Source organism: Thermobia domestica, chromosome 7 (assembly GCF_964235325.1).
Source record: "Thermobia domestica chromosome 7, izTheDome1.hap1.1, whole genome shotgun sequence".
Taxonomy (NCBI): Eukaryota; Metazoa; Arthropoda; class Insecta; order Zygentoma; family Lepismatidae; genus Thermobia; species Thermobia domestica.
In genome coordinates this window covers 83,517,510-83,544,826 of record NC_137460.1, presented here as the reverse complement: position 1 = coordinate 83,544,826, position 27,317 = coordinate 83,517,510, and the positions used below count along the sequence as shown (strand labels likewise).

The 27,317-nt window shown below is 36.4% G+C and overlaps 1 protein-coding gene across 6 annotated transcripts in view; it reads right to left on the bottom strand.

Annotated features, from left to right (window-relative positions):
* Window positions 1–27,317, bottom strand: part of Pkn (serine/threonine-protein kinase N) — a 173,501-nt gene that overhangs the window by 82,028 nt on the left and 64,156 nt on the right. For 2 of the 6 annotated variants that reach the window (XM_081764967.1, XM_081764970.1), the window contains exons 1-4: window positions 17,216–19,217; window positions 9,782–11,509; window positions 3,654–3,922; window positions 208–359 (exon numbers count right to left, since the gene is read on the bottom strand). In XM_081764967.1, coding sequence (XP_081621093.1) covers window positions 208–359; window positions 3,654–3,922; window positions 9,782–11,509; window positions 17,216–18,394 — 3,328 coding nt within the window. In that variant the 5' untranslated portion in view covers window positions 18,395–19,217. Of the gene's footprint in view, window positions 1–207; window positions 360–3,653; window positions 3,923–9,781; window positions 11,510–17,215; window positions 19,218–27,317 lie in introns of those variants that run through there. The other 4 variants (XM_081764969.1, XM_081764972.1, XM_081764968.1 and 1 more) reach the window with 3 other exon arrangements.

Genomic DNA, 27,317 nt, shown 5'->3' with positions numbered 1-27,317 from the left:
GGGGGGGGAAGTAATCTGTCAAAAACTCAACGCTTCCATTCGAACAAAGTGAGGGAAAAGAAAATAGTTCTTACTGTAAAGAAGCTGAATTTCAAAACATGCTTAATGTAAGTTTGTTTAGTTTCTTCCCTTACTTTCTTACTAAGAGCATATTGGCGACTAAACGATACAACTACAGAAAAAGTACATGATATCCAATATACTTACTACTAGTTTCATCTTTAACACTGTATGACTTGCTGGAGCTGCGTCCCGTTACCCCCTTAACAAAGGCACGAAGGTCACCTGGACTTGAGCTTTCTTTATCTCTCCGTGATCGTCCAGGAACTTCTTCAAGAAGATCCTGACATCCCATCAGTCTAGAAAAGAAAAAAGACGTTACAATGAATGTCGTCTAGAAGCGGCTCAGCCGGTACTCTCTTTGAAGTCAATTATTTTTACCTTTTATAAAAATCGTTATTAAATGTTTCTAACTAGCGGCACGCACATCATGCATGTAAACTTAAATTATAATTATTTCGCTGTTATTATCATTGTTAAACGTGTGTCAAACAAATTATTATTTGATTGGAATGCAATCTGCAAATTAAGTCACATTGCAAACTTCTACCCTTAGAGTTTTGTATCTTGTGACATAATAACAACCAATATGCTATGTGTCAGATATATTTGAACATATAACTCTAATCAGAAACTCAGTAAGAAAGATTGTTTTGGGTAAAGCCGGAGGATAATATAAAATAAAATCTTAGTGGCTACCAACGTCCCTGTCTAGATTGGATTGGCGTAGAATGAGTGCCAATGGAAGTCTTGTCTCTGCGGAATGAACTCTCAGGTTTTCTTAAGCCTGAAAGTTATTTTAAAGAACGTAACGTATCGCTTTCTGTTCTTAAGCAACCATAACTAGAAATCGAACTTCAGATCATGTGCATTACAAATGTATTAATACTTTTTTTTTTTTAATGTTTATGTTTATGTTTATAAGACAACATAGTTGACAGTACACACTGTTACCACCAATCATTGCAACAAGCTTGAATTACACGGTCAAAACATTCGTAACATTTAGCTACATGGAAAAGTTTCAAAAGTTATGTTTACATAGAAAACAGACTCTGAATTCTAAATGCCTCAAGATGCTGACCTGATATTTTCAATTCTAAATATGCTTAGAATGACACGTGTTTCATATTCAGTCATTTACTTCTAAACTTTCTTCATACAATTTCAGTTTTCATTATACAGATGGATAATATATGATATATATTGTTGCGAACAACGTAGTATTTCACTTTCTCTTTTTGTTCATCTTACTCGAATAATATCAATGAATCTGAACATGTAGTATTAAGGTTAGCGAGATCGATACGTCAAACCAAACTTTGGTCGCCCCTTTCTGATTTATATGTTCTGATTTTATATAAATTATTAAAAGCAGAGAGTACATCACTGTTAGCAGCATGTGGATCATCGTTAGAAAACAAACAACAATAAATACAATGTGCTACTTAACAGCGAAGTTTTTACATATATACAATAAATAAACTATCTATTCCAGCAAAGTGAAAACTATCAATTAGTGTTGGCAACGACCGACATACTTTTAGCGCCATAAAAATTCTGTTTTGATTATTTCCTCGAAAACTGCAAATGTCGGTTGACATTCAACCATCTTATCTTGTACAGATACATATAATCTATTGATTCATGTATGTCGTATCTCTGCATAATAAAACAGTCAATCAAAAATTAATATTTATAAGAGTCAACAATAATTTTGGGTTATATCTCATTAACCGTATAGTATAATGTCTTGCTAGTATCATAAAGCTTGACGAGGGTACACTTCAGTATCAGTTTTGTCTTAATAGGTGGCGTACAGCATCAACTTTTAGCCTTTTTTTTTCTCTCTAAAACTACACATGATAATTTATACTCACCCTATTTTATTAGGTTAATTAAATATGTCGAGTGGTGTATGTTTCAATTTTGGACTTCTTTTAGTTTGTGTATGTATGTCAAAACATACACTTTCTGCCGGACATTATAAGTTTTCTTTCAAACACCAGACAATTAAATGTGATAACAAGGTGCAAGGTGTAAGTTTTGAGAATCTTCTTTGACGATTTTCTTGACGATTTTACAAATTTTCTTGGCCAAGTAGTACAATATTTTAGGGTATTTTTTTTTTAAAATCCCCTACCAATGGCCGGTTAAGATGAAAGGTAAAGGTATTTTACACTTTTGTCTTAGCAACTTGTAATTAATAAAGACTGCACAATCTAATTTACCTAATCTTATCACCTCATTGTTACCTCTTAGAATACACTTTAACTTTCATCCTGAAAAAGAATGGCTTTATTTATTGTTGTGTTAAAATTAACACTTTCACTTACGAGACACTCGTAATGAGCTATTCGCTATTACATCTGGTGAAAGACAAGAGGCCCCTTTAACAATTCTGCAGGGAAATGGGTACTTTTCAACAGTTTGTCGAACAGTGTGATTAAAAATTCTCTCCACTGATTCCGAAATAACAGTATCTCCAGATTTTTTTTAAACCTCTGCAAGCAGCAGAAGTACCAAAACAAACACCTACATCCTAAGCCATTTTGATATGGACTAATTTGTCAAGTCAATGATAGTGAGCTTTCTGGCGTTGTTTATTCCATTCATGACATTTTTGCGAATGAATCTGGTTGTAATACTGTACGCCAGACTGTACAGTTCCCTGTATATGAATGGCAGAAATGAATCATTTGACTGAAATGTGGCAAGAAAAGGCTTCAACTCAAGTGCAACAGACTGAAAAAACTCAAGCTTTGCTATAGAAGCTAATCCTGCAGAAATGCTTGGACCTTTTCAAAGTTCTTAGTTTGAGGAGGCTTTTTTTTTTGGACACCACTGAAAAACTTCCTAAGACGCGTTATCATTTTTAAGACTCTTTTAATGACTTTCGAGTTTTCTAGCCACCTGACTGCACACAATTTTAAAGGAAATCTTACGGAACCAGAAAAGTGCGTATAATCTGCTCATCTGGAAGAACAAACATTGAACAGATAAAAAAAAAAAAAGAGAGCGAAGAAACTCATGAGGTGACCACCGAATCTTGTTATGAGCAGTTTTGTAGACTCCATGTACAATATGCAAAGAACATACTCCCACGTTTCTGGCTGGTCTGGATCATCTACTTTGAGGCGTTCCTTCAAACCACGCAAACATTTTACGTTCACATTGGGACCGTCCATTGCAAATTCTTGACCTATCGTGCCCATTTCTTGACTTTTTTCCCCCATTCCTGATCTAGTGTTCGATTTCTTGACTTTTCCTTGACTTTGACCTGTAGACACTCTGGATAATCTCGCTACGAATTTTTTAAGGGTCGACATGTTTTTCTGCCGAAACCATCAAATAGATACTAAAACAACTATTTCTTGCAAAACTGGCAATATATATATATATATATATATATATATATATATATATATATATATATATATATATATATATATATATATATATATTTAAAAGAGTAAACGCCACAACATTTTTAATATAATTTTGACAAAGAAAAAACTGGAGAAAAAAGCACATACAAGAAAACTAAGATAAAGAATGATTATACTACACTTCACGTTTTTGTGTTTTCGTACCTTACTTCGAGTTTTCCTGTGACAGCTGCACAGCGACTAACACTACTTAACGACATAGGAGGTAGAGTTTTACTTGTGTCTCCATTCCCACGAAAAGGCTGAAGGCTTGTATATTGAACAGGAACTGGGCTTGCAGACTGAACATTTTGAAGTTCATGTTTGAGTTGAGTAGCTGCAGGGGAGTCGGGAGGGAGCTCCTGCCTTCGTAATTCTAGAGAACGTCGTAACAAATCGAGTTTTCGACTTGATTCAGCTAGGCTGATCTGTGCCTACAAACAAAAACAATATTACTGCTTTAAATTTGTACGAACTATTAAATCTATACACACATCAGTGTCACAAAATAAATTTAGTATACAAAGCATATTGAAAACAATTTACAAATACTTGTATTTACAAACAAATAAACTTGATAGATAAATCACGCAAAAACCATGCAAACAATTACTTTCTTTGGATTATACATTACGAATTTTTTTAAAATAATAATTTCCATATTTGCCACTGCTTTGACCTACTGCGAGGTTATTTTAATCTAGATGTTCATGTAGTAACGAGGGGGGTTAGAGAACATAAAACTGAGATTACTGGCGGAAAATATAATTGATTCAGAAATAATTACAAGGTTTTAAAAAACAGGTGCACACGAAAGTAAGGTTATCAAAATTGAAACCTAATACAAGGTAGCATTTTTGAAAAGACAAGCGGTAACAATCCCAAACTATAAATCTCCAAACTGTAGGAACAGGGCTAGCTAATCCAATGTATAAAGCACGATACACAGTATCCAAACTCTTTCTAAGATTATAATACATTACACACAGAGAGAAAGTTCACATTGAAATGCAACAAGGAAAGAAATAGAAATGCCAATTTTATTAAAATTAAGGAAACAATTTTCTTTCCATTTTGTTATTGTTGTTGACGTTTTTTCCCTAATGAGTGACTACAACTATTAAATTCTATCTCAAGGGTGACCGCAAGTATGATGATACTTAGAACTTTAAAGTTAAATTGAGGAAAAGCATATAAAGAACAATCTTTCCAAAAACAAACCTGTTTACGAACTATAAATTATATATACCAGACTATTATCATCTACCTGGGAACTTAGTTGGGTTGTCACTTTACAAGAATCTTGGAGCTGTCATAAAAATAAATCTTCCAAATCTACAATATTTCTCCATATAAATATAGTCTTGAAAGGAACATACATACAAAGTTTTTTTCATCTTAAAAGGAGTCAAACCATGTGCAACTTTCTGGTAATCTTGCATATTACCTGCTATCACCCTCCCGCTGACATGAAGAAAAAAACAGTTTCGCCGCTTCCGAAATAACATATTCTTTTGGATGGGGAGGGGAAGCACACCAAAATACACGTTTTTAATGAGGAGATTCACTATTTGTCCACTAGAGTGCAGTGCTGCATGGGTGAAGATATTTTTCTTGCTTTCAGAAAGTTGTAATATGTAAACAGTAAATAGAAAGATCGGGTTACAAGATTTTTTTTTAATGACAGCTACAAGATTCTTGTAAAGTGACAACCCAGCTTTAATACGCATTATCAAGTTAGTGCTATGGTGTGGAAATATAGCCAAAATAATATTTAATCAAAGAAGTTAGTCATAATGTGAAATAATAACTTTAATAAATTACTAAAATAATTTTGTGCTTTTGAGTATTATTTCGCAAGTTCTTGTGAAAAGAACATTTACCTTTCGCGTTTACTGAAGGGAAATAAAGACAGAATGTGCTTTTAAAAAATATATAGTGGTGTTTCGGTATATATATTGCTCCGGGAAAACTGGAGTGGAGTCAAAAATTTTGAATACCCAAATATACTGAAAATGTAATATGTTGATAAACTGTAAATGGAAATATCACTTGCATTAATTGCATTATGGCAAGGTAACGTAATTAATGTAAAGCATTACGACCGTGTAGAGGAATATTCACACATTTTAATTTTTTGTTCTGACAATTTTGCAATGTTTCATAATACAAACTGCACAAATGGTTTACACTGTTTTAAAACAATAGTTCTTACACTTAGAAATAGAAAAGAAATATGTAAGATGAAGAAAAAAGCAAGAACTATTTTAACAATGTTAATCTGACAAAGCAATTAAAATAATATACTCCGTTAATGTAATACAGCAACACTACTTACTCATGCTTGATGCATCCTAGTTATTATACACAACAGCTAAGACATTAAAGCATGTAGGATTAGGATGCATGCAACTTCTAAAATAAATTAAAAATGGACTACATACATAAGCCTTTTTACCTCGAAACTGACTGCTGATGTTGTACTGCAACTCTAAAGATCAATTTAAGTAAGTACTGAAGTTGTAAGATAAACGAAACATTCATTTCTTGTTTTTTACATATAATTAATTCCACCAGATTCTGACACTCCCTTCCCTTACTATCAGTCAAAACAATTCGATATATTTTTTTTTTCATCCCATCATTAAATATCTTCTTATATAGAGAGCTGAATGTATATATTTTTGTATTCCAAACAAATCCACAACGTTAGCTAGTCATATTTGTAGGTAATTGAAACGAATGGACCGTAAACTATTTACAAGTAAAGGTTCTCTCCCAAGAATCGGAGATCCGGAAACTGCGCATATATTTAGATAGAGGAGGGCCACGAAGGAATACTGGTGAAATATGCCGGGCCGACAGAAAGGATAAATCCAATATGGCCGCCCGAAGGTCATGCCAATCGACTTTTGCAAGCAACCTCTCATCCACTTCCCTTGGCCAGATTGACTTAATGTTTTGCAGATTGATATATGTATGAACACTACACATCTATTGGTTTGAAATTTCGCGGACGTTGACGTATTGAACCCAATATGACCGATCAAAATGTCAATGTGTCAACGACTCGTGTCTGGAAAACGAATTGTACTATGGGAGTACAGTATCACTAGACGTGTACGAAAAGCATTAAACGGTTCAAAATATCGCCATCTGAAAACCAATGTGGCCGAACAAAATCCTGAACCAAACAACCTGTACTACAAAAACGAAATTTGGTGTAAAGGTCCATTACCACTAGTAGGTGAGGAAAATAATACAAATGAATCACAATTTCTACATCGTGTATCCAATATAGCCGCGAAATACGCATATAAAATATAAACTGTAAACACTTCAGGTGGTTTTGCATGAAAATCACCTACAATTCACTGGAACAGATTTTGCAAGTGATATGCCAGTAAGTTAAAAATGCTGCCAGTGCCTGTGTTATCTGTTTGAAGTGTTACACGCAAACATACACTGTGTATTTGGAAAGGTCTAGAACGCACTAGAAACAAACGTCCTAGAATACGAGTCTTAAAGTTTGCAAACCATTTCATATATAACAAAAATAGCCCTTGCCAACACTGGCACCACGGCTATACAGATAACATCGTGGTTTACGATCTAAGGGTCCTATGTTCGAACCCGGCGCAAATCAAAAACATATTTTTTCGTTACTCACATAATTATTAATTATTCTATTCATCGTTACAGCAAACCGTTATTTTGAACCGTTTAATGCTTTTCGTACACGTCTAGTGATACTGTACTTCCATAGTACAATTCGTTTTCCAGACACGAGTCGTTGACACATTGACATTTTGATCGGCCATATTGGGTTCAATACGTCAACGTCCGCGAAATTTCAAATCAATAGATGTGTAGTGTTCAAACATATATCAATCTGCAAAACATTAAGTCAATCTGGCCAAGGGAAGTGGATGAGAGGTTGCTTGCAAAAGTTGATTGGCATGACTTTCGGGCGGCCATATTGGATTTATCCTTTGCTGTCGGCCCGGCATATTTCACCAGTACTCCTTCGTTTCTCCTCTATCTAAATATATGCGCAGTTTCCGGATCCCTGATTCTTGGGAGAGAGCCTTTATTTGTTAGAATTTCTAAAACTAAAGGGGAAGAAGGTTCAAAATTTACAGAGTATTTAAGAAGTCGTCGAGTTACACAATCCAAACGGCTCAACTATTTCAGGTTGCATTCCGTTCAGTCAGTGTGAAGAAGGGTTACTTCACCTTGTTCGCATAACTTCAATCGTCATTTTCAATCATAAAAAGCGCTTAAAATCAGTAGGTTCAAGGAACAGAATGTATTTCAAAATTATCTTGCGAGGCAGAAATCACATCAACATAAAGGATAATAAAATGCTTTATAGGAGAAACTGAATTAAAACGTTAAGAAACATTAATACAAGGTGGCTGCAAATTATTAGTCGATTTCAGAAAGCCATAATTTCACTAGTGCCAAACATATATGATCTTACTGTCATTGGAAAGAGATAAAGTTCTATTCTGAATTTAGATGCACTCGATGTGAGCTCCACGTGTAATACGACAGACGGCATTTCATGTCACTTCCTTTACTCTTGTTTTCTGAGGTTCTCTTATTAAGTTGTTTTCCATTTTTCATTTTCTCTCTTTTCTAATGGTGTTGAAGAAATGGCTTCGCTACCAACCAATCGTAACTGGCATTTTTTATGCCGCTAAGAGACGTGTTTGGCTTTTTCTTTCTTTCTTTCGAGAACACTATTATGGAAAATGCGTACATTGACATGTTGGAAGGTTGGTTAATACCTAGTTCACGGAGGAGAAAAAACAGGGATTCATTTTTCAGCAAGACGGGTCCCCCCATATGAATGTCCAAGGGTTCCTAAATCAACGCCTGCTAGGAGTACCAATTGGTCATGCAACGGCCGCAGACAACACATTCTGAATATGGCTACCACGCTGAACGAACCTCACAGTGTGTGATTTCTTCCTGCGAGGAGATAAAGACAATGTTTACATCACTCCACTTCCAGTTAGGTCTACACCGCCAGAGTTGAGAAGGCGCATTACTAGAGCCTCGAGAACATCACGCCAGACATGACAGATTTCGGCAAAAATGGGATCACCGCTTAGATGTCTTCCATATTGCACGTGGGGCTCAAATAAAGTGCATTTGAAGTCAGAATTAATCTTCAAACTTACCTCTTTCCAATGACACAAAGATCATGTATTTATGTTATTATTAAAATATTAGTATTAGTAAAAATGTAGCCTCCTGAACTCGTCCAATAATTTGTAACCACCCTATATTTTTTGAAAACGTTATAAATAATCGCAAAAAGTAACAAAATACAGGTATATGTTAAGATAACTTTTGCTGTATCTACGTAGTATTTCAGTGTGCTGTTTTCGTCTAACAAATGCAAATATTGTACAAACTTTAAGAAAAGTTACATAGAATTAACCCTTAACTACACCACTCACTGATCCATATGAACAAGATGAATTTGTAGTTTTATATAATACTCCTCTAATAGCTTCTGAAACATTGTATAGAGAATATTCATATTGCTGCCTTACACTTCATTGAAAGCAGCTTCAGATTATTACATGAATTGTTAAAACAGCGCATCATTCGAAGAAAAGGTTCGAATCCTTCGATTTATAGATACGCGCCAGTGTTATTTCAATTCATACAGTGCGTGACAGAAAATCTGACTTGTACAGCGAGTGGGTAAATTGAATTGAAAAGATAGTAATACTAAAGATGATGGTCCACAGACAATACGCATCTTTTCTTATCTATGAATTGCTGCAACATAAATAGGTAGTATCTTCTAGTTAGTTTATGTTAAGAAGACAATTTATCTTCTGTCCACTTCTAATCTTTAACCCCTGTAAACAAATTATTATTTGTTAATTTTGATCGATGATGATCTTTATATCAACTAAAATAAATAAATTTGTCACAGAAAAAGGAATCTTAAGAATTTGTTTGTAAACAAAAACAAGGGCACACACAACAATACTGACTAGTGACTACTGACAATTACAAGACAAGATGGGAGAAATACTGTAAAAACGACGCATTAATGCTATTTTACTTGCAATGGTACGAGAAGGTAGTCTTAAATATTCCGCAATCGGGCAAGTGCATACATTTATAGCATCCCCACCATACCCTAAAAACAACACGAAACATTTTAAAACTACACAATATATTAATGTAGTTCCCTTCTCTAATAATTCCCTGTGAGTCCTATTATAATTTGAACAAGAGCTGTTCCCTTGCACTAGCTTACCTACATGACTACCTTCTGCTGAACTGGACTTTGATGTTGATTCATCCTTCTCCTTCCTTGTTTTGTCACCGAGTTGCTTTGACTTTTCTTCTTCACTTCTGCGTATGAAAACCAGAGAACGTGGTAGAGTGCTACTTGTACTTGGTTCACAAGGTCCCAGAAGCATCCTACTAATGGACGCTGAGTCATTACCATTAACAGAAGCCAGTTGATCTAACGTATTACGCCAATCTTCGCGATTATCTATTGGAATATCTCCAACAGATCTAGTTCTTGTACGAAACAGAGTTTCTTCAAAGTATTTTCTACAATGTTCACATGAACATTCTGGATTTTTCGAAGGACCAATGTGATGCCCAGGTTTTTTAAATACATCGACGATAGTTCCGAATTTCTCTGCTTTAGAGAACTGGTCCGTCCTCATTCCAACGATTGAAGTGAAAGGTGACGTTTTGCTCGACTCGACTTTTTCGCGTGGAGGAGAAGGTGATTTGGGACCGAAAGGTCCTAATGCCACACGACGAGAAAATCTATGAATTGGAGGTGGACCAGAATCACTCAAACTTCCCAGTTCGCAGGAACCAGACGGTCGATTCTGCGTTTCTTCTGATGTTTCCCCTTCGCGTTTATGTAAACTCTCTCTACTGATCTGCTGCTGACGAGAACCAGTCTCAATTTTACTACTGCTTTTACATGATTTCACTTCCAACTCTTTATTCGTCCTTCGCACAGTACTTTCTCTACGAACGGCGTGCTTTGACTGGCTACTTAATTTCGGAGGACCCCAGGCACCCTCCGAGTCGGAATCCTCATCCGAGTTGTCTTCACTACTTAGCTTCCATTTAGGCATAGATATCTTTCCTAAATGTTTAGCTAGGAATTCTTTAAATTTTTGCTGCTGCAAAAATTGTCTCCTTTCTACTTGCGGCGACCGCCAGCTTTTTCCATCATCGTCCTTTCCGATATTCATTTCCGCCCAAGTCTTTTCTTTTTCCTGGATACGTAATCTATCGAGACTGTCAGCATACTCAAAACTATCACTATGGGCTATGCTATCACCGCTTGGAACCACGCTAATAGTGTTGTGCACTGACTCTAAATCTGTTGTATCCTTCCATGACGTAGCTGTTGAGTCATAATCATCTAGGTGGTAACCACTGGACATATTTGACAGTGTTGACCACGATTGCTCTCTTGTAACAGCACTGGCCGAATCACTCCAAATATTTGACTCCAGTTCATGAAAAGTGGTGGTTGAACTTCGCGATGGATACTGTGAGCTCATCCCATCATCACTGTCATAGCCTCTAGCAGGAAACGCTGACTTCTCAATATGGGAGCTATACTTGAAACTTTCACTTCTTCTTGACGCACACTGTGTTTCCTTCTGTTTCGCACTTGGTCCCCGAAAGAATGAAAACGGAAACTGATGTTTTTTCGCTTTAGAGTGAAGAACACGGAACTGCTCTGATTCGAACACAGTTTGAGGTGATGATCTCGCATCGTCTTCACTGGAAGCACCTTTCTCCTCTGACGTATCCGTTTGGCTATCATCAGCATCTTCGTCTGATCCTGTACAATATACATCAATGTGAACAGTACGTGGTTTACTTCCAGTTCTTATTTCACGTTTTTTGATTGAATCATCTGTTTTCGAAGTTTGAGGTTTTTTGCCCTGCAACGGTGATGTTCCTCTTAGCCTTGCAGGCGAACGTGCCAGACGCTTTCCGCGCTGAAAGAAAGACAGGATATAACTGATCAAATGAATTATGAAACAACAAAATATGAATAAAATATTAATTAATCATTAATTATTAGCGATTAACATTCCTCTGCAGGACTTAGATTATGAGAGAGTGGATCTACAGCTTACGTGCAATACCAACTACATGACATTTCAACGGAAGGGAAGTCTGAATAACCCATTAAAGCCAGAGAAAGATTAATACATAGTTAAGAACGAGAGGGTTAATTTTATATAATTTCACAAGTCGGCTAAATAATATTTACCATTTATATGATAAATGCATACATCAAATTGATTCTATTTTGTGATCGACGTAGTTGATAGTTTTCTACTATCTTTCAAAAATAAGTAATTTGGTAACTATTACTATTTTTTTCACTGAAAATACATGGTGTGTATTAATCCTGGTCCGATTTTTAGTTTTTCAAATAATGGAGAAAAAATCACGAACTTTAAATACAATTTCTCAGTGTGATTTTTTGGTTCCCATAAAATACCTGAAATAGTGTTCTCATGATGTTCTCTATTGCCAAGAAATATCCATAGATATCCCCATCAGATTAGCGGACAGAGAGTTGAATATTAAATTTCTCGGAAATATGGATTATTGTACTAAATAGTACTTGCGGAAAAATTCTACCCTTATTCTCGACTTTTGTGATACAATAAAACCTTTCCCTGATTACTGGCTGAAAAAATTATTCTCAGAGTCAAGGGTTAAAAGAAAAATCGTTACAGTAGAAAATGATGTACAACGTTTGAGCTCCTTATCAGAGATTTCTTCAGATGGTCTTCCCCTCTGAAATACTTAGGATGGTCCCTTTCCTTATGTATAGTCGGGAAATTCTTTCTCTTGGCCTCTACTCCTTACTTTCACCTCTTGCAGCTGTGGTTGTCTGCAGATGCGTTCGCTTCAGCTTTATCCTATTACTTTTTTCTTCCTGGTTTATCCTTACTTCATTTGTTGTTCTTATTCTGCCTTTTCTTTTCGTTCCTTTTTTCATCTCCTTATGATTTCTTCAGTATTCTTTCCCATTTCTTGCTTATGTTCAAGTCTTCATTCCAATTCAATGTTAGTTTCTAACTTCCATTACTCCTTATTGCTTCTTTCCATTTTCTCACCAGGGTCCTACTTTCTTGTTCTGTGTTTCTTTCCTGCAAAGCCGTGTTTTCTCCTTGTTATGTTTGTATATTGCATTGTTCTTTTCTCTCTTTTTTTAATCCTACATAGTTTCTTGTTTTGTTTTTTCAATTTTAATACCAAACATGAAAAAAGGGAAGTGTGGTGATTGTGGAAAAAAAAAAAACTCAAATTCGAGATTTCAACGGGTTTACGTTTCATAATAGACCATACATACCGAAAAGGTGATTCTTCGATATCTGTCTTTCTGTTCGACCTGATGTACATTTGTTTAGTAATAGTATGAGGTAGTTTCTCGGTGAAAAATTGAGTGATAGTTTACTCTTGGGCGTGAGTATTTTTCAGACAATTTTCCCAAAAACGACTAAGATGATTTTGTTCATATTTCGTTAATACCCTGACAATATGGTATAATTCATTAGTTCTGAAAAATGTATGATGAATAGTTTATTCTTGGGAGTGGATTTTCCGACGACTTTTTCAAATACAACTCAGGTGATTTTGTTCATAGTTAAATTAATATTTTATTAATAACTCTACAATACTGCATAAATTACTCCTTAGGAATAAATTTACTCTTGCGGTAAGTTTCTTTTCAGATTACTTTCTCAAAAGCGACTCAGGCGATTATGTTCGTATTTCATTAATATTCCTATCATGTTGCATAAGTAGTTTCCATGAGAATATCCACAACGGGTAGTTTACTTTTGGAGTGAATTTTTGGGCAGTTTTATGAAATACGACTCCTGCAATTTTATTATTTTATATACAAATATTTCATTACTAACCCTATTATATAGGGTATGTTATTTTCTTATGGAAATATCTACAAGGGGTAGTTAACTTTTGGGGGTGAGTTTTCTTTGGGCGAATTTTTTCGAAAATGTCGAAACATATTTTTTTTCGGTATTTATAGGCCAATGGGCCATGAAACGTCCAATTTATCTCCAACCACTGAAATTTCCAATTCGCTTTTTTTTTTTTTACGATCATTATATTTCCTTCTCTCCTCTTGTTGCACGAAAGTAAAAAAAAAAGCAAGAGTAAAAACAAGAAAAGCTTTTTTTTTAAAAAAAAGATAGGAAACGGATAAACGTAAAGAGTAGCACGCCTGCAGTGGAATACAACTGAAAATTAGCACAAGTGCAAGGACTGAAAGTTAGGAAGCGGATCCAAGGAAGAGAAAGGATTTCTGGATTACACCATCCCTAAGTTTTTCAGATTGGATAACTGTCTGGGGACAGCTCTGATGGAAACAAACGTTACACATACTTCTCACTTTAACACTAGATGTATTTCTAAGCCTTGACTCAGTGAAATTAGCAGAAACTGGAAGCAAGACAAAATGATGTTGCTGGTCTTAATACCTGTGGAAGCATGTAGTCATGCAATCCTTCACTATTACTACTTTAGTTGGGCATTTTCTACAGAACCAAGGGTTGCCAATTTAAAATAGTTTCATTATTTTGAAAGTAGTGAAAAATAAGGGTAAAATTAGTGGGTAGAATTAAGATCTGAAAGACTATACGAGGCGCATGTCAAAAAAGGTCAATATTTTTTTACGAGGTTGGCAGCACTGATGAGGTTGAGTATGCACAGGAGCATACTCCAGTATTCTGTGCAAAAGAGAGAGAATCATTCGAGTAGAGTTGTGTACGTGAGAGTAGCAGTAGAGTGAAATGGTCGCTGTAATACAAGATACTGCCAAATTTGAAGTGAGATCTGTCGGCACACTTTCTGAACGTCAAAGAACAGAATGCAGTTAATATCCATCAGGAATTGTGTGCCATTTACGAACCAACAGTAATGAGTGATGGAGAGTTCACGCAATGGTGCAGGGTTTTTGGGAAAGGCGTTCAAATGTCCATAGCAATGAGCGCAGCGGAAGGTCTAGAGTTCAGACGAACGATCTGGTGGATCTAACAAGAAGCTGTGATTCGATTGCCGATTCACAATAACAACTTGCCAACGTTTCCAGAAGTGCCCGTGAAAACAGTGCATCGAATTACGACTGACAGTCTGGGTTATCACAAACTGTGCAAGCTGGATCCTGTTGTGTTGTATGGTTGTGAAACATGACCGCTTACTCTGAGGGAAGAACGCAAACTGGAAGAATTTGAGAATAAAATACTTAGGCGAATATCCGGAATCAAAAGGAAACGGGAATAGGGAATGGCGAAAATTTCATAATGAGGAACTGCATAATTTATACCGTTTACCAAAGATAGTTAGGGTCATCAAGTCCAGGAGGCTCAGATGAGCAGGTCGTGTGGTCAGAATGAATGAAAGTAGGAACGCTTTCAAAATTTTAACTGGAAATCCAATTGTAAAATGTCCATTAGGAAAATCTCGACACTGATACGAGTACAATATTAGGATGGATTTCATAGAAATAGGAATATACGCAGAAAGTGGATCCAGTTGGCTAAGGACAGAAGTCAATGGGGAGCTATTGGGGACGCGGCATTGAACTCCGAGATCCATAGGCCATACAGTTAGTGTGCGACGTAAGTGCCGAAAATGCGGACGCTCACAAAGAACAAAGAATGACAGCTGCACGTAATTTTTTGGCCCGCTGAAAGAAGATTGAGAATAACTTCTCACACATAGTGACGGAGGAAATCTAGATATCATATACACCACTGGGGAGTCGAAGCAGCAGTCTCTGCAATGGTGGCAATCTAGTTCTCTTGAAGCAAAGAAATTCAAACAAACGCAATCAGTTCATAAAATCATGACAATCATGTTTTGGGATCAAAAGGATGTGATTTTCGTGGAATTCTTGGGGATCAGAACGAATAATTACAGCAAATGTGTACTGCCAAACACTGAATAATCTGCGATGTGCCATCCAAAATCGGCGAAGGGAAATGCTACACTCTGGAATTATTCTGATCCACGACAACGCCCGCACGCAGTTGCCCATACTGTTGAGATAATTCACAATTCAATGGAAACTATTCAATCACTCCCTTACAGACTCGACCTTGCTCCCCACCATTTTTTTTTTTTTTTTTCACCTGAAAAAATGGTTTGGTCGAAGCGTTTCAATGACAGTCAAGTAGTGCTAAAGACATCAGTTCTTAACTGGCTGCACTGTCAGGCGGGAGATTTTTTACACAGAGGGCATATAGAAGTTTGTGCCATGCTACCAGAAGTGCCCGGAGGTTTATGGTGACTACGTCGAAACATAACCAAGGCACGTACTTGTATATCAATCACAATTTTTTTTCTACTATCATTTTTTGTTTGCGACTATACTACATATATATTGACATGTGCCACGTACTTAAAGATTATATAAAGAAACAGACATGATATTAAATTTTAGAATACAGGATGTACACAAAAGAAAACCTGAGATATAAAAATACTTTCTCTTATAAACCATTAACCATACATTAGATGGAACAATAAGCCTATAGTTTTACACCACCTACTATACGCACAAAAAGTGTTCAATGTGGGAATTCTTTCATACATTCCACGCATTTAATCGGTATTTGATATTTTCCCACGTACTGTCTAGGATCTCAGGTGTACTGGATCCACAATTCTCCGTCTCAACTTAGATAAGCTTCTAAGTTGTGGTGGCACTTACCAGATTTTCTACATACATCAAATCAACAGAAAGAAATTACTTAAGATTATGTCGGGAGGATCTTGGTGACCAAAGGAGCACTGCTGTCGTTGGAGCAATGACAACCAATCTAGCAACAGAAAAAGACTTAATTCAATGACGCAAAGGAATGCAACTTTGTTCATTCCGCAGCTGAAAAAACGGACCAATTTTACAGCATATCAAGATAGACATGTCTACGACAAAATGTTCCATAAACTTCTCCAATGGAAATTGTGGCGAAAACAATCAGCTCACTACAGCACTACAAGGTGAAATGCTGATTCCACTAAAATTTAAGATCAGTACTTTTCCCACCATAAACAAGTAAATCGTTTGTTCGGGACCGACATCACCTTGCACTGTCAGGTGAAAGATTACTTCCGAATTCACGCCTTAATGTCCGCTATTCTGTAAAGATTTAACTACATTTCGTAATCCGCAATACAGAGATAAATTTCTGCTCAGGAGTTGCCATCTATTCAAAATCCCCGCATTTGTTTTTTCATCACATCATCGTTGTCGTCGTCAGAATCACGTTACATAACTATACCAATTCTTATAACAGTTAACTCTTTCGTGTACATCCAGTATAGAAAGATATCACAATGTATGCAATTCTGATTGTAACCACGTATTTAAAATTAAGTAAGTATACAAAATAAACATAAATTGTCTATCTCCATCTCTTACACCTAACCGAATCTGTGATTAAAATGTTACTAACCTTTTCCTTAATAAATAAATGAATGTAAGTAAAATGCTTCGAGACATATAATGGAATGAAAGCGCAAGTTTAATAGTTAAATTTTATTTCATTTAAATAAGCTATAATTATAGCAATCTCAATTCTTCAACCAGCTAAATACTAAACAGACACCACGAAACTAAAAAAGATACTACAATAATATTTAAAAATTAATTAACTTACCTTTTTGCCATCCTTGATGTCCACTTTCTCACTCTGTGGTACTTGTAGTAATACAGAACTTGGTAGCTCGGAGTCCGTTTTATGACGAGATTCGTATGCTCTTCTTCCCATTTTGGGTTGGGACGGTTTGGTCAAACTTGCTGCACCAAAGTCGGAAGTTTGTATTGCTGCATCACGAGCACCGACATTGTGTTTGGATGCACTTTCCTTTCCCTTTTCTTGGACATGCGTACAGAAGTGAGTGGTGAATGTTGGATAAGATGATTTAGGACTTTTGGATCGCAAACTGCTGCATTCTTCACATCCTTCCGGCACTGGAGAAAATTCAGCAGTTGGTCGAGATACAGAGCGCAGGGATTCTACAGGAACTGAATAAGAGGGATATATGTGAGAAGGATACCCTGTAGTAGTCCCCACTGCAGCTCTAGCAGCCTGGCTTTCTGATGCTATTTGTCTAGAATGTAGTAAGGCTCCGGGATGAGTAGAAACGTCTCTGAAACTATGAGGAGGACTATAACGTTGAAGAAACTGGCTTCCACCATCAAGGCTATTATGGGAAAGAACGATATTACATGTGCTTTTGCAGCGACGATTATACGGTTGTGCTGGTCTGCGTGTTGGAAGGCTTGAATAGGAAAGAGGTGATGGCTGTTCACTGTTATAACCCGAATCGAGATAAGATATTCCAGATAACGTACTAAATCCTCGACCAAGTGTGCTTCCCCTTGAAAGATTAAGTCCACTGTTACCACGTATTATCCCAGGTTGAGAACTGTCAAAACTACTGGCACCAGAATGGACAATACGAAAGGAATTATTGCGACTCTCTGTGGAATGCTGCTGTGGAGGACAAGTGGTAAATAAAATATTTCCGCGCTGAAATCCGTAACCGGAATCCGGATGATCCCGTCCCAAAGGGCGCTGATCGGCTGTGGAAGTGGCTGTTCTCTCTTGGGATGCCGGATGGCTTTTCCATGTATATTCCATATGGACACCACCATCGCCCAGTCCTGACACTGTAGCTGTTGGCTGTTGTTGATTTGGAAGTGTTGTTGTAGAAACGCTCGGCTCCCCTGTTCCACCACGAATTCCGGAAGTTGACTGCCCGCTTCCTCCATGGGATATTGTCAATTGAGCATGAACTGACCATTCCTGAGCAATTACGGGTCGCCCGTACATTATGACACCGAGTCATTATTATGAATATTGTCTACAAGACATTGTTCATATCAACGAAATTGTACGTCACTTTCATTTTAGATTGTTCACTTCACAGCTGCACAGTGTTTCATTTATTTCCATCTTTTCTTGCTGAATCTGCGACAACTATCTCATGTATCACACCACAGTACTTACATTTTCTACAACCGGCTGGTACTTATACGGGTATTTTACCGACTTACGGTGGCGTTTTAGAAACAAACACAACTCATAAAAAATTAAAATACACCTATAAAAGAGATATTATATCAATATTATTACAGGTTATCTACAAATCTGCAAAAATGAAATGAAATTTCTAATTTTATGTTGTATTGTTATGTCCTTTATGCTACAGAAGACAAATAATTAGTGAGAGTGAATGATTGTGAAATAATTGTTGGAATGTCGCAGGAAACGGCAGAATTAAAAAAAAAAAAAAAAACTCTCAGACACGATGTTGTCCACTAGGATATACGACCAAAATCTCGTGGCCGAAACATCGCTGCCCAAAATTCCGGGGGCCAAATCTCGCTGAGCCAAAACTAGCAGGCCGAAACCTTGTACGGACAAAACCTCGCCGTAGCAATATATTTAGGAATGACCAAATTTTTCCGGAATCGGAAATGTTACTTTTCGGAATTCGGAAAAATTCTGAAATTTAAAACATTCCAGAATTCGGAAAAAATTCGGATTTTTTAAAATTCTGGATTTCTTCCGAATTCTGACATCGAAATTTTTTGAATTCCGGAATTTTATTTTCGGATTCTGGAAAGTAAAAATTCCGAAATTGGCCATCCCTAATATATATACATTTCTAAGGTCAAAATAATAAACGAAGAAGAATACGAAAATGCTTAATTTAGACGCTAGAAGCAAAATAATAATAATAATAATAATAATAATAATAATAATAATAATAATAATAATAATAATATGAATGGATATATAATATAAAATAAATAAATTCATATTAGAAAAAATCTTACCCACTGAATTTATTTTAGTTATTATTTGTTCAGAGTGTACTACGAATCCCACTAGGGGTTCAATAACGTAGAAAACTCTAGTATATCACGAATATGTAATATAAACTCCTCATTAATAATAATGGAAACGTTTTCGAAAATTCCACTTTCAAGGAGGGAACAGGTGATTTCTAGTTTCTTTTCTTGACATTCAAATCGGAAAAATGAAATCATTATTGTTATTATGTTTATCGTCCCACAGTTATGGTCTTTAGGCTAAACGAGACGGATAATTATTGAATGTAAAATTAAATTTTGTGCTCTCCCACCGGGAACTAAACCCAATGCCACAATCACCAAAGGCATACGCGCTAGCCACTAGACCAGCGGGAAAAGTCACTCTCAAATCGATATTGTCTGTGTCATGACTGAACATTTGAAATGGATTTTATTGTGCTATACTCAGATTTATTTTTAAGTAGCATAAAGGTGAAGTTTTCTATACTAAATACTTCTGAATGGGAGTAATTTGTCCGTTATGGAAAAAATAACATGTTAGTAACATGTTGTCAAGGGAGGAGGAGAATGCTGTCCGTAAAAGGTGGAATGAAATGAAATCTTTCAAAGTTTTGCGTCCCACGATTATGCCGGCTAGGCTCAAGGAGACTGTGATGAAGAGAAATGAATGAAATGGTGGAATGAAGAAAGTAGAAGGAACAGAGCCCCGAGAAAACCCCCAAACACGGTGTTGTTCACCACAAAGCTCACTTGGCGAGAGCTGGGATCGAACTGAACCACCGCAGCTCCGGAATACTGTCCGTGTCCATATCCGTGCAATAGAGGGATCTGTACACATATTTTTACCGGGACCAAAACTGTTCATATTATGAACATGTCCGACTCAAGAAATCGCTATGGTGAAATTTCGTCCAGCGAGGTCCTGGTCAGGCAAGATTTCGACCCTTGAGATTTTGGACGGCAAGATTTTGTCTAAGAGTTATTGTGGGTGCGAGGTTTTGTACCCAAGGGGTCCACCGCAAACTCACTTGGCTGGGATCAACCCAGGGACTACTACAACCAGAGGTCATTACTCTACCACTCAGCCACTGTCCCCCGCTATAGTCATGAGAAAACACACACATATACATTACGTATGAAATTCTGCCGATTAATTTAATTCAAGTAAAAAGAAGATAAACAACATTCGTTTACAAAATAAAGAAGCAGAATAGGTATTGTTAATAGGCTTTGGCTTGAATAGTGTGAGTTTACGAACAACATAGTATAGATTTTCCCTCAGTCTGACAACTACTCTTAAAATTTATTTGCCAGTGTAAATGCGTCCCCAGGAACAACCCTTCCAATTTCAAACTGAATTGTAATTAAATACTTGGTAAACTATCTTTGTTGTGCCATATTTGACTATTTTTCTAATTTAGGTAACATATAGAGTTGATAGTACTCTTTCACTTTGTCAATTTGAGTAGCAAACGTGAACTCAGATTTAATCTCAAACAGGATACGAGAGATATGATAGTTCATTGGTATAAGCACTTATCTCTGGTGCTACAGACCCTTACCTCGATCCTCGTCTATGTGAGTTGGTAGACAAGATCGTCGATCATCTCAGTGTTTTCGAGTTTCCTCCCACTTTATCATACCACGAATTCTTCCACTGTCAATATTCACCTGTCTTATTCATCTCGTTTAGCTTACAGGTCATAACAGCGGAATATTACAAACGTAATTTAGAACGGGATAAAAGCATTACCTACCTTACAGGCCATAACTATCGCTTGTCTAAAGCATAGATACACATGATATAAGGTAAGTTTATGTTCAATCAGATAAATAATTTGTGCAAATATATCAAGACAGTATTTTCGAGCACCACCTGCTCTGTGTGTTGCATAAACGTATCTCTGCCTTGCAATTAATGATATTATAGTATGGCGAAATATTCATTGATCATTAACGCTATGAACACTAGAAACTACATAATTATTTTTGACAGGTAATCTGAAATTGATTTTATGCTTTTATATTTCCAATTAAATTAGTACTTAATAACTTCATAACGTAGCTGATTATATTTTCATTTACTATTGTTATTAAATCGCTAATACAAATTTCTTTCCTTCCATGTTTTGGGACACTGAGAAAAAAAACTTGAATTAACTGATGTGTTCTCACTCAATAGAAAACTGAAGCAATTAACATTTTGAATTAAAATTTAGTGATCGAGTTTACGAATTCAAAAAAGAAATAATAAAAAATTTGATATGCTGATCCATTATTGTCTAATTAACATGTCTACCTTACCAGAACTGAAGCGGTTAGAGGATAAAGATGGTACGTAACAAATTGTACATTTCGGGAAAATTGACTTTTGCAACTATGCTAACATACATCCTTCATCGTTTCCAAATCTCTTCACTGGGACAAGGGCTGATGTTACGTAGCATGACTAACATACAATACGTGTATGGAACCGCCAGAAGTCAATGCTTCAAAAAATGTAACATAACACTATATCCTGTAAACGCTTCAACTCTTCGTAACTTAAAGCTTCATTAAATTGGTATTAACGTTAATATGTGATCATTGAGGATTACTATGAAAGAATGAAATGAAATATTTGTTTTACATCCTACGTTTATATCCTATAGGCTAAAGGAGTCTGATAATTAATGAAGGTGAATTATTACGAAAGAACTGATGGAATGAAAGTGTAGGAAGGAAACGGGGAAACTCTTGAGAAAACCCAGAAACTCAATGTCGTCCACCAGAAACAATCTGGGATCGAACCAGGGATTCCTCACACCAGAGATCACAAATCTACCACTGCGTCACAGTGTTCCCGATTATGTGACAATAACATACTGAAATTTATATATTAATCATAATACAGATACACAACATGAGACATTTCACATGGAAAATTTAACAGGTACGCTGTAATCTTTGGAGTGAAATCGACCACGTCTACATTCAAGGAGTATTATCTCAGCATTCGCCTATTGAGACGAGGATGATGAGTTAATGGGAACGATTCTAGATAGCCATCTGTAAAATCTGAAACTAAGACTTCCCGTTGAAGAAGCAAAAAGTTTCTGTACCTACGCTGACCGATTTAAAATTAGAAACTAAGGGAGGAATACTAATGGATGAGAGTAGTACTTGTATAAGTGCCTTGTCCTGGTATCGGTTATTCCGATTCAGACATTTCCTGATTTTTTTTTTTCATCACTTAAAAATGCAGCTGACTTTTTAACATTCATTTTCTTTCTAGAAAAAAAAATTAAAATGGAGGTGGTCGCAGCCATAAGATCTAAGAATAGTGAAGCACAGAAAGTTCTGAAAGCATAACAGGATAATTAATTGTACTCGGGGACTCAGTCGAGTCAACAACTGATTTTTACACCACACACTGTAGTGACGGGAACTAAAGGGCATGAACCTCCTAGCAGAAAATCGAAGTGAAAAAGAAACCATACGCCAACACACATTAAATTTAGACTGCTCCGACCAATGCACTATGCCTTGCTTTGTTTACAAGATTCTACCATCTCAGAACAGAGTCTTCCGTCAACTGTATCCTCCTACATGAGCTCTCTTTCACAAAATATTTGTATTAACCTCAAAATGAATTTCTTCAGTTTGTTCCTTCATTGATATAAAATGAATACTAATTTTATGATTCAATTTTGAAAATAAACTAGTATGGTTAATTTGAGAATTTTTAAGCATAAAGGTATTGCCTAATTTTCATAAGTGTGTGTTATATATGAATTATTTCTAATGAGTTCTCCTTCCTAGCCTAGTGGGTAGAGTGTGCCTTTGGTGCACGAGGTACTGGGTTCAACTCCCGGTCGCAAAGCATCGAAGTACTACAGTGGTTCAGATTCCTCATTGTTATCTTTTAAAATTATTAATTAATTTCCACAACTTGAATGTTACACTCAAATTAGTACTAATTAGCGATGTTTCCTAGTCTAGTAGCTACAGCGCGTGCCTTTCCTGAACGAGGTCCCAGGTTCGAATTTCGGTGGGAGAGTATCGAACACATTAATGTTTCCAATCCTATCTTAAGGTGTAGGTCTCGTTCTTATATAGCCTCGATACTGACAAAGGACGTAAAAACGAAATACTCAATTTTTAATGAATATATCTTGCTGGTAATATGGAACTAATATAGGAGTCAATCCATTCTAAGTGATCAAGCATGTGCCGCTCGACCATCTCCAAAAAAAATCTGATTTTTTCATGAATGTTTATACTATACCAGGGTACTTCAAAACCACAATTATTTTTTAAAACATCTCGTAGCGACGCAGCTTCTGCCGCTATTTTGTGTTTTCTCGATTTCAGGCGTTTACGTTGTTCTGAATATCTCAGCATGTATTTGTCCTAGCAAACTGAAAATTGTTGGGCGTGTCCAACTTGTGCAGAGCTAAAAATGTTTCCATTATTACCATCCATTTGCCTAAAACCACTTGAAAGGGTGAAATCAGGGCCTACAGTAGCAACATTTTTGGACATTGAAAACATGTTTCGGAAGAAGAAGCAACTGACGTAGAGGTCTGAATTTGTGTGCGCATGTAGTCCGGGGTCATAAGTTTATACTCAAAAATTTGCAGATCTGTAGCTGCTCCCAAAGGCCTGAAAAAATATCGTAAAGTTAGGGAATTACGCCAATTTGGCATATTTCACTGTCCAATGTCTCCAATGGGCCTGGATAAAAATATTTGAAATTTTGGGAATTGTTACTCCTTTAGTATACCATAACACACAAGAAAGCGTGTTTTGTGTTTTTGAGCAGAAGGGGGTCAAAGTATTAAGGAATGACGTCATACTCTAGGAGGTATTTTGTTCATAAATTCAACTGGAAATTCGTTGTTTTGAAGTAAAATGAAGTAGGATGAATGGCTTGTCCAGTCAAAGTTTTCAAGCTCCTTTCTTTACTGTAGTTGTGACTCACGGTCTTATCACCACAGCAGCACTGGTGAAGAACGCCGCTATCAACACAAGGCAAAAAAAAAAAGTCAAAATGCCTGCTTCGCAAAAAAAAAAAAAAAAAAAAAAAGTCCGTAAGTACTCATTTCTCTTGCTGCTTGCTATTTCAATTATTTCAATTTGGTTAATTGTTGTTTGAACTGTCAACTCATGCAGGAGACTCTTGTCCTTTCGTTAAATTTACATTCCCCAGTCAGTGAACACCCACTCACTGTAAACACTGACTGCAAATTGGGAGCAGCTACAGGTCTGCAAATTTTTGAGTTTAAACTTATGATCCCGGACTACACGCACACACAAATTTAGACTTCTACGTCAGTTGCTTCCTCTTCCCCAACATGTCTTCAATGTCCAAAAATGTTGCTACTGTAGACCCTGATTTCACCCTTTCAAATGGTTTTAGGCAAAAATGTTAAAGAGGACAAAGTTTTAGCTCTGCACAAGTTGGATACGCCCAGCAATTTTCAATTTGCTAGGACAAATACATGCTGAGATATTCGGAACAACGCAAACGCCTAAAATCAAGAAAACGCAAAATGGCGGCAGAAGCTGCGTCGCTACGAGACGTTTTAAAAAATAATTAATTGTGGTTTTGAAGGACCCTGGTATAGTTTAAACATTTTTTTTTTAAAAAAAAAGGTCGAGCTGCAATTTCTTTTTTTTCTCGATCACTTGGCATGGATTGACCCACAGACTATTCGTTCTCAATACCTAGAAAGAGTTCCTATTAAGGTCTAAAATGTAGACAAGAAATAAAGGTAAGCATAAAAATGGAAGAATTACTTTCAGAAGTACATTTTATGAATTATTAAAAAATGGTTTCAAAGTCACTCAATATACTTTGTATAGAATACTGTTCTCTCCAATGGAGAAAAAGGACAAAATTACGAAATTGAACATGAAAAATAATTTTTAAAAAAGACTGGATGCAGCGAACCAAAAATTGGACAGAGAACAAGACTACCATAACCAGACGAAAAGAAGAACATGTTAGCCTGAGAAGCTGTATTGTAATATATGTAATAGCTGCTCTAGTAGGGGAGGGAAGAATATTGTAATCAATAGGCAATATCAGAGAAAGTAATTCTGACGTCAAAACAAGGAGATACGAGGGAGATCGTAGTGTACAGATCACATGCTGCAATGCATGTCATCACCGTTGGAAATTTCCATTCTAACTACGTTTGCGGAACATCGCAAAAGTGGTCATCGCTTGATATCGCATTAAGCTGTGGGGGTAAGTGCGTAGTGAGTCAATGGTAGAATACCCCCTTTGTCGCGTGAGGACTCTATCTTGATCCCAGCTCCTGCCTCCGCCAAGTGGGCTTTGTGATGGACAAACAACATATGCATAGGTTTTCTCAGGTTCTCACGTTTCCTCCCACCTTCGTCATTCCATTATTACCATCCATTTCTCCATCTCTTCTCCTACCATCCATTCCATCTCTTTTAGCTTGGTGCATAACCGTTTAACGTTAACTCAAAAAAACAATGAAATGTGGTACATGAAGTGTTTGCTTTAAGTCCCACAACGTCAACTATGCCTCCCGTGAAAGTGGCCTAACCAACGAACAATGTAACTAGTTTGAAAGAGTAGTTACAACAGTTTCATCTTTGGATACTGATATTTGATTGATTCAAGTAGTTTCACATTCTACCACGTGATGAAACTGTGTTATGTGAGAAAGAGAGTTACGGCCACCAATAATAATAATAATAATAATAATAATAATAATAATAATAATAATAATAATAATAATAATAATAATAAACGATCACCGTTTAAAATCTACACTATAACGCGGTATGACACTCAAAGTTAGGAATTCTGTCCTTATTTGTGGCACAAGTGTTTACCTTAACCATGCTACATCTTCAAAATACTATAGCTACCTAGAACAATATTGACAAATCATCTTATACAGGGCCATTTTAACATTTACGCTTCCCCGGACCGTTAGAAAGTGCCTTTTTTATTGATATCAATGTCTGCCATCAAATTTCTGTAATTTCCAGAATTGGAGTATTAAAAATATATATATACTGTTCCGAGAAAATATGTTGTCCCAGACTACAGCTCATGCCTATATACGGCCTTGATCTTAATGCAAGATGATGTTCCTCTTTAACATAATCCGCCACTGGCTCGACAAATTTGCGGAATGATGGCAGAGTTGCTGCGATGCGGACCATAAGAAAAATTAAAATGAAATCTTTAAGTTTTACATCCCACAGTTATGCTGGGTAAGCTAAAGGAGATGGTAATGATGAGAAATGAATGAAATGGTGGAATTAAGAGTGGGAAGAAACGGAGAACCCCGAGAAAACCCACGCACACGGTGTTTGTACATTACAAGGCTCATTTGGCGCAAGCTGAGATTGAACCAAGGACCTCACGCACCTAACGCGAACGCTCTACCACTGAGCCACCGTGGCCCCCTGTGGACCATAAGAATGGAAAGTAAGAAGTCCTGACCTCACACCATGCAACTTCTTAATTTGAAAATTACGAAGGTGGTGGTTTATCGCACGAAACCATTAATGCTGGATGAAGTAAAAGATGGTATTTGAGTGTACCAAACAATGGAGTTCGTGCGAGTATCAGCCAAAACTGTTTCCAGGCGATTACAAGGACTGCTAGTAGTAACAGTTGATGCCGATAAAGTTAACCAAAACGACTGTTATCATGCTACTAGTCTAACAAAATTTGTTTCATCAAATCGACTAATAACTACTAACACTACGATGAATCTTACACTGTGTGTTAGTAGGTTGTATACAGAATGAAAAATCTGAACTAAAACCTAAAATTCTTAGTAGACTAAACCACGTGAAAAATCCTGCATTTGTAGAAATTATGCACGGAAAATGTATTTAGAATGGCCTTCATCACAGGAAAATCATGATTCATACAATAA